We start from the raw sequence: 9,131 nt of genomic DNA, 5'->3' as shown, positions 1-9,131 counted from the left end.
ATTAAAGGATTATTTCTGCATAATTCTATAGTTATGTTTATATACAAAGGACTCTAGTCTGTTTTTCTCATTCCTCCTCCTTACCATATATTGCTTCCTCTAAGAAAATATAAAAGGACATGGGATATAAAATTTCTTCCTTGCATTTATTATAAGAGGAAACAAAGGTCTCTAAAGAGCACATTTTCAATTGGCATATAACTATTACCAGATGAAAGATTTCAAAATAACAACTTACTCATTATATACTTTTATCATACTTGATTCTGTTTATTGTATAAAAATATTTATGATACTAGTATTAAATAAAATTAAAATCAATTTTAAATTTATCACCAATAATTGTATACATAGTATAAGTAAACTACAGACCCTTTCCAGATCACCAGTCCATAATGGGCTATTTCACAAATATTTTTTTTCTTATACTGAGTCCCATGAAAACACAAGTTCTTTCATGATACGAGTCCTGATGCCAATATTCCTTCTCATTACCAATGAACACCAGCATTTTGAGAAAATAGTTTCCTTTGTAAATATTCCACCAATTCAAGTCTTGACTTTATCATTTCAATCTCATAATAGGGGATCTGTAAAGGGAGGAAATTAAGATTCATCATCATCCTTCACAATCTGAAACTTGCTTAGTGTTTGGTTGTCTCTCGTGCCCTCCACCATACAGAATGTAAGCTCCTGGAGGGCAAAGATCACATTAGCTTATTTGTCCTGTGGCCCAGTGCCTACAATAGCACCTGGCGCAGATAAGGCGCTCAGTAAAAACAAAGCAGAGCATGCAAAGAAATCTGGGGCTGTGGTGCTGTCAGATTAGAGTGAAAAGTGAACTTGACCTGGGAGCTGATAAATGACCACACTCGGAGTGATGGAGACCAGTGTGGTGGTGGAAGCGGCTAGGCAAAGTGAGAAAGGCCAGAGTGAATGGAGAGGGCTTGAGGGAAAGGGAAGGAATCCCCGAGTTCGGAGCAGAGAGCCTTGCTGTCAGTGGACTATGAAGGGCCTGGAATGTTGAGATGTCCAGGAGCTTTGACTTCATCCTATAAGCAATAAACTATAAAGGCTCTGAACACACACTAGCATGACTGGGAATTAATCTGGGAATGTACAAAGTGGAGTGGAGAAAAGGAACCAGACAGGAAAGCAGAGGGCTCCTCACATGAGACATTCTGACGTGATTTACAATGTAAACACAGCATGGCCTTAAACACTAAGTGGTGATTAAGATACTGGTTTTAATGGGTTATCTTGTCCATTTTTGTCCATTTTTACTCATTAAATTAAGGTGGAAATTAAAACAGCTACTCTAATAATTTTGTAATTGAACACACTACAAAATATACAGATGATACATCTGATACAAACTGCACATTTGAAACCTAGTTTTATTAACCAATGTCACCCCAATACACTCAATAAAATAAAAGATAAAATGCTCTCGACCTTAAAATAAATGAGATTCTTGGTCCTTTGGGCTGGCAGACTACTTAGTACCCTGGAAACAGCAAATATGGATTAGAAATTGCTTCTGGGGAGTGAAGTGGAGTGAAAGCATACCTGAACAACTTGATAACCAAGTAAGCGTAGGTGTCTTTGTTTAATAGCTTCCTTTCCCAGTAAGTGTTTGCTATTCAAACAAAATCTTTTTGGACCATCAATACACAGCGCTACCCTGAAAAATCAGAGAAAGAAAGTCAACTTTTAAAACAACACAAAATATTTATGTATTTTTAGTTCCCAGAGTTTATTTGGGATTTGCTTATTCCTATTTGCTATTACTATTTTCAAGTAAATAATGAATGTGTTATTCTTTAATCGGTTGAGAAAGCACTCAATTTTATTGAGGTTTATAAAATGTTACAAGTAATATCCAAAATTGGTATGCTGCAAAGTAGTTTTTTTTTTTTTATCCTCACCCGAAGACATTTTTCCATTTTTTGTTCAGATAGAGCGGGAGGGAGAGAGAGAGAGAGAGAGAGAGAGAGAAACATCGATGTGAAGGGACACATCGAGTGGCTGCCACCTGCACGACCAACCAGGGCCGGGGACAAACTGCAACCGAGGTACGTGCCCTTAGCGGGAACCGAACCCCGGTCTCTCTGTACCGCAGGCCAACACTCCAAACGCTGAGCCAAACTGGCCAGGGCTGCAAAGTAGTTTTAATTTCCAGAATTTTTTTTCACTTAAGACAATCATTGTTTATTAACTTCAATAAGTCTAGTAACAATAACCACAAAAATGTTCTTTACCTTTTATGTACATCTTCATCGAATGTAAATGGTAATACAAATCCTTCTTCATCTAATTTAATTTCAACATCTGGTGAGAGAAGAAAGGAAAAATTCTTCATGTGATACCCTCACAAACATTGTCTTCCTTTCCTCATTCTGTTTTGAATTCTTCCACACTGCATTTACCCATTGGCTGAAGGCTGCAAAGTAATGACCACACCAGACAATGGTGAGAATTTTAATTTAACTGGGTCTATGATCAACCAAGTTAGCCTTACACTAAAAAGGCTCAATTACACAAAAACAAGAAGTAGGTTCTCAGGTTATTTGGGGCATAACAAGAACCATGCACACAACTGAATCCTTCTATCCAGACAGGGAAGAAAATCCTTTAAGTTAAGCAATGAACCTTTCATCACTGGAGTTCCCAGAGCCACAAGGGTAGGTAAAGCATCCTGCACCCCAACATGTGGTCCCAGAACTTGGACAGACGCCCTTCCTTCCCTCTGATGTTCTGTCATCCCTTCTGTAAAAGCCTTTATGGAGGGCAGTAAGATGTAATCAGCTGAAGCCTATAAAACACTGTCCACTTTGAGCTGATTTTCTTTTACTCATTAATCTTTAAAAATTTATAAGGGCAGAAGGACTTGGACCCTCTGGTCAGTGCTGTCCAAGAGAACTTTCATGATGATGTAAATGTTTATACCTCTGTTATCCAATATGGCAGCCGTGAGCCACCTGTGGCTACTGAACACTTGGAGGTAAAGGTAATGCAACCGAGGAACTGAATTTTGAATTTTTATTTTATTTTAAATGTAAACAGCCATGTGCACTAGTGGCTACTCTCCTGGACAGCGCTGACCTAGAGTACAACAGCAACCAGCAGTTACTGAGCACTTACTATGCTCCAGGTATTACTCCACATTATTTCATGTAGTCCTTAAACAAGTCTTTGAGGTCACCATTCTCTCATTTTATAGGAAGAAACAAGTAGAAAGGTTTTTACTCTGCCCAAAGACATTCTGCTACTATGTGGCTGACACATGGGGACTCAACCCCAGATAGTCTGGACTCTAAGCCCTACTGCATACCCTTGTTCCACTAAACCTTTAGGGAGGGGCCAAGTACGTTTTGTAGTTCCAGACCTTATATGGCTACTATATCCCAAATGAGAACACAGGCTGAGGTTTAATAAACAACAACAAAATGGCCTATTACTCACCTATTGTGTAATAATAGGGTGTTAACACTTTTGAAGCAAAATACAATCTTGCTCCTAAAAGGTCAATCAGTCCCATCATAACAGATTTATAAAGCTGAAAATCCACAGGTGTCTCCAAGGAACAGCACGGAGTAAGAAATGATTGCACTTGATATTTAGGAAGAAGTTTTGGACCCTACAAATTGTATGTGCAAATATAAGAAAGAAAAATAAGATATAAAACCAATCAGATAATTAAAATTTAGTAAAACATTTATATTAGTTCACGAGTGGTAAAATATTCTTAAGCAGGATAGAAAAACTAGAAGCTGTTTAAGACAAATATATTTGACTACAGAAAGCTTAAAAATTTCTATACAGCAAAGAGGCATCATAAACATTGAAAAAAATTAAAAACTAAAAACCAGAAGGAAATATATGCAACATGCTTAATAGCTAAAATCTGTTTTACAATAAGTTCTAGGGGAAAAAAGATAAACCCAATAGAAATATGAGTTAGGGATAAAAAGGCAATTCATTGGCCAATGTAAATGACCAAGAAACATTTGAAAATATGCTCAACTTCATTATTGCTCATTAAAATACAATATAAACATGTAACATGATACTATTTTTCAGAGTTGAATGAAAAATTAAAGAAAATAATGACACACTGCAATAGAAGTGGGGGAGATGGACACCTCCAATTATTGCTGGGGAAATGTGACATGCGCACTATCAAGGAAGAATCTGTTAGTATTTACTAAAAATTTTTCTAATAATTCCACCTTCAGGAATCTCGTCTTTAGATTTAAATAGCACAAAGGCTCCAGTATGAAAGGACATGCAAGGATGTTTATTACATCATTGCTGAAAGCAATGAATGTTGGAAAAAACCTGAAAGTCTATCAATGGTGCGATGGTAGGATAAATACCAGGAACTATGCTGTCATTCTTAAAAAAAATGCATTTGATCTTTATGTATTGACCAGAAGAATGTCCATGATGTACTGGGCATAAATGCAAATTGTACTTTGTCCCATTCCATGAAAAGAGAGAAAGTGGATAGTGTTGATGTATTTGTGTACATTTGGACATAAAAACTGCTTATTAACATTGTTCTCCTTCAGGGGTGGAAGGAGGTTGGGGATAACTATTATTTATATGCTTAGTACTAATTAATTAGTACTATATTTCCATTCTTATACCTTATTCCCAAATGAGATACTCTTAAATGTGATTCCTCCAAGTTTAGGGTCAGGTGAGATGAGCACATGTGGAGGTGCCACTTCTGATTTTAAACCAGTAGCATGGTAACATTATGAAAAGAAATCTTCAGAGTACTAGATGGAACACACAAACTCCACCTCCCCCAAACTCCATCGGATGAGAGCCTTGGCTTAAAAATGTATTCGGGATGCTTTAGGATGTGTTCAGTCCAGAGTCAATCTGTCATACTCAACAGCTACAGGGCTAACACCCACAGCATGGGTCTCTGAGTACTATGAATCAAACCCTGCAGCACGTGATAAAATCTTCTAAGAAATCTTACACACCAGGAAATGGGTCCTTCAAAGATAAGAAAACAGGAGTGGGGTCGATTTATCAAAGAAAAAGCTATCTGGTGGCCACTAATTCCAAGTGAATGACAGTTCTGCTTTTTAATGAGGTTGAGACAGATCAAAAGAGAAGGAACTGAAAAAAATGTTAAGTGGAGGGGGAGAGGGAACAAAAGAAAACTGTCCCACAGAGAAAAAAGCACACAGCTCATGCTTTTACCTTATAGAAAGGGCATTCTAGAATCGAGGTTAACAAAAGCTGGGTCAGTTGTGCTAGGCTCAGTCTATCCAAATATGATTCCTCACCTGAAATAATAATCCATCATAGGTAAATTTAAATTTTGATATATGTAATGAGGAAATATTAAGAATATACAAGATTCATTTATTCATTCCAATAAGCTTCTCTTCAATGACACTATGAACTATGATAAAAACAGGTTAGAATTAACTATGCTTTCTTGCTTGCCATTAATGCAATCTCATTTTAACTTCCAAGAACTGAAGCTCCTAACTAGAGAATATATAATTAAAAAGGACAAAATATGTTAGTTGAAACTTTTTAGAAATCGATATTTTTGACGTATTTGGTGGTCTTCAACTAAGATGAATACTATCCTCTCAAAAAAATTTTTATAGTTCTGTCTCAGAAAGATTCTAACATGTTACTGTGACTATTAGCACTGCCATCACCACGGCGCCCCAAGAATACTGTTTCTCAGCGAGGGCAGCTGTCTGTTTACTCGAAGCTGTTTTCTCACTTGAAGCAATGTTCTTGCATTCTTTAACTCTGCGTTTACACTACCATCTGCAACTCCAGATGTCTTCTTTAGTTTGTTATGAAAGAAAAAAGACAGGTGAAGCACTGCTCAATGTAAAAGGTACTTATGTGACTTGAACACATCACAAGTTCAAAGATTAACTTTTCCACTCTCAGAAGTTATAACCAACTCACCTTGTAGCTGCTGAAGAAAATAAGGGCTGAATATTCTTGCCATAAAGTTGACTGGATGGCATTCAATAAGTGAACACGAATGGAGAAGTTTCAATAGTGTTTTGGGAGGAAAAGAATTGAAATGAGTGAATAACAAATCTTCTAGCTTTTTAAATAAAGCAGAGGCATTTGGTGGCAAATAATTGAGTTTCCCAAATGGTTCGATCAACTCAGAAATCTGACTAGGTGAAAATTTTTCAGAATGGCAAACAAAAGTTTCTGCCACTGCATTCAGAATGGGTTTTGAAAGGATGTGTTTTCTACTGCAGTACTCCATGACTCTGCTGACAACCTCAGGGTCCAAAGTGAGGTACAGTGACGCTACATGCTGTTCCAGGGCTGTTATAAAAAATCTGTCATGGTGCCCAAAGTATATGAAAGCCTCTAAGACTTTCCCAAGCTCTTGATTAGTGAAATGAGGGATGTGCCTTACAACATATTTACCCAATTTTATAACCAAAGGAAGTGCCTGAGTTTGATCGAGAACCACTAGGGCCATGAGCATTTGGCTTATCAATTTAGGATTCAGGTTGGAAACTATTGACAGAGAAAAGATGTTTATCTTATTTAGAAATGTCTGGTGTTGGTCCACTTTTTCAGTGCACATCTGCAGTATTCTATAAAGGGCCACAATATCCTCGGGGGTAAATTCTTCCAACTTTTCACCTTGCAGTTGATGTATAATCAAGTCTAGTGTCTCACAACCTGGACCTTGTAGTTTAAGCAGGCTTTCCGCAAGAACACAAAGACTGTGGACTTCCAGGCCACCCCTTTTAAGACGATGTTGGCATTCTGTCACCAGGTTCAGTAACAAGCTACTTTGGGGATCCACAGATAGCAGAGTAAGGGCTTGCAAAGCAGTCACTAAACTGGTATTTGACAGATTCGAGGGTTCCTGTTCAAATTGAACACATAAAGCTTGAAAGATGGGATTCTCTAGTATTTCCTTTGAAAGCCGTTGATCATCATCTTTTATTCCCACTTCACAAATTCGCTGTAAGGCTCCTGCTGCCATAGTATCAGGCAAAGTTTGCAGTGTGCTTATAAAACTTAGCACTTCTTCTGATGAAGTGAAGTTGTTCAGTCTCGTGTAAAACATCTGTTCATCCATGTTTTTGAAATTTTGTTCAAAACTGTCCCAATCATGTACTTGAGAGTACACGGACTCACCAAATGGATGAAGGTCATTTCCATTTTCTGAATGGAACTTTTTACAACAGGCATGATGGAACCTGACCCTGAAAGGCTCAGCTTGTAGTGAACAGAACCATGGGCACAGATGCTCCTTGACTACCTTGTGAACATGATTTACAGGTTGATTTTTCACAGTATTCAGAGCTCCATGTAATCGAAAATCAGATAAATGACAAAGGTTCCTCCGTAAGGTAATTAAAGCCATGCCATCAGATTCTCAAGTCTTGATTTATAACTAAATATAGGAATAGAAAACATAGTCATATATATTGAGAACATGATTCCTTCAACATCAATACTGATGGAACTAAGGATAAGTACCCAAAATAAGCGATTAATAAACATTTCCCTCCAAAACATAAGTACTAGGAGAACAGAGCTGCTGCATCCCAAAGCTTAGAAAACTGGCTGGCATCTAACAATAATAATCGTTATCATTTGCCAGGCACTGTTGTGCTTACCGTGTACTAAATTAATGCTCCTAACAGCACAATGAATTAAGCACTCTTATCATTTTCCAGGTGAGGAAACTGAAGCACAGATAAGTGATTTTATCCAGTTTACACAGCTAGTGAGTGGCAGAGCTGGGATTAAAAAACAAGGTGTCTAGACATAAACATGCATCCTATAAATTGGTGGATGGAAGGACATGCGTTTGGTTAAATTTGGGTCAAGTGGCCAAATTTCCTATAGGCCAACGTAAAGCAAAGGTTTAAAAAAGGGTGCTTAAAAAGTCCTAAGGTTTTTGTTTCCCCTCATAGCTAGGACTGAGGAAGAATAAGGTCTAGCTGGGCAAACGGCAAAAAAGCAGTGAATAAAAAAGGTAAAAGAATACAGGTCGATGAGGGGTAGGGTAGGCGGCCTATGCAGACCTGAAGACCCCGCGATTTAAGAAAACAAATGTGCAGGGCAAAAGAGGGCGGGCGCCCCGGCGGTCGCCTCCTCCTCAGAATGGAAGGACCCCAGGGACCCGGCGCTCCCAAAGCCCGCGAGCCTGGGACCTGCGCTCAAGCACCGGATGGGCGCGGCGGCCGAGAAGAGCTGGGCGGGTCAGGGCAGCACCGACGCCTAAGGGACAACACGGGCCCAAAAAATCCGAGCTCTACCCCCGCGCGGACACCTACCGAGCTCAGCCTGCAGGAGTTCGAGCAGCTCTTGGAGGAATGGAGCTGAGAGGCCTCTACACACGCACGCCGCGCTGGAGCCGCACAACCGGCGCACGCGCGGGAACACAAAGTCACACCCCCAAGTTCGGCGCGCTGTGATTGGCCGACTCTCCTGGCTTTCTATTGGTATTGGTTCGGGCGCTGAGCGCGCGCCAAAACGGAGTGCGCAGACGCCGCAGGAGGGTCAGCGGTTCCACGCGGTTCCACCCACTCCTCTGGTGTCTCCGCCTGGGCCCGTACAGGTGAGTGCTCTGTGGCCACTGTACCCCTGTCTGGGCCATATGCCCTGCGCGGGCCGAGGGGGAGGCGGTTCCTGGCCGGGAAAGGCGCGCGCTGGTCGGCCCGGAGCCTGGCCCGGCTTGGCTGCGAGCCCAAGACGGGCTGCGCCGCGGTCTCGGCGGTGTCTATGGTGCCGCCTCCCGGGAGCTGGCTGGCGTTTGCATGAGCAAAGCTGGTCCCGCAGGTCTCTGTGGCCCTTCTTCCGTCAGTATCTCTGTTCTTAACCCTTTTCTAGTCGGGTACAGGGCACAGTGGGGCGCGGAGACGCGAGTGGGTGTCGGCAACTGGCGCTGGAGACTGCGCAATGTTTGGAGAGCGGACTTGGCTCGATTGGGCGCCCTGCTCCACCGCCTCTCTGCCTGACCTTGCTTGCCCTGCGGGTGCCGGGGAACCACCCCTGAGAAACGTGGGGAGCAGTACCTGCTTTATAAGGTACTTGTAGGACGAACAGGTTATGTTCTTTCTCCCAAGCGCCTAAACCCGTGCGCGGCTCCT

At 40.8% G+C, this 9,131-nt stretch overlaps 1 protein-coding gene across 2 annotated transcripts; it reads right to left on the bottom strand.

Moving 5' to 3' along the window:
- Positions 1-371: 371 nt before the first annotated feature.
- On the bottom strand, positions 372-8,386 carry FASTKD3 (FAST kinase domains 3). Of its 2 annotated transcripts, XM_036279925.1 has the most exons (8): positions 8,316-8,386; positions 6,664-7,426; positions 5,959-6,009; positions 5,224-5,309; positions 3,466-3,640; positions 2,262-2,331; positions 1,570-1,684; positions 372-590 (listed from the first exon to the last, which is right to left on the bottom strand). In XM_036279925.1, the coding sequence occupies exons 2-8, from the start codon at positions 7,394-7,396 to the stop codon at positions 492-494; spliced, it is 1,329 nt and encodes a 442-aa protein (XP_036135818.1). In that variant the 5' UTR covers positions 7,397-7,426; positions 8,316-8,386; the 3' UTR covers positions 372-491. The 2 variants fall into 2 exon arrangements, with proteins under 2 accessions (XP_036135818.1, XP_036135817.1); XM_036279924.1 differs by having other exon boundaries at positions 5,959-7,426.
- Between the last annotated feature and the right edge of the window lie 745 nt (positions 8,387-9,131).

This window comes from Molossus molossus, unplaced genomic scaffold (assembly GCF_014108415.1).
Source record: "Molossus molossus isolate mMolMol1 unplaced genomic scaffold, mMolMol1.p scaffold_m16_p_3, whole genome shotgun sequence".
In the NCBI taxonomy this organism is placed as follows: Eukaryota; Metazoa; Chordata; class Mammalia; order Chiroptera; family Molossidae; genus Molossus; species Molossus molossus.
This window is presented reverse-complemented; position numbering and strand designations above follow the sequence as displayed.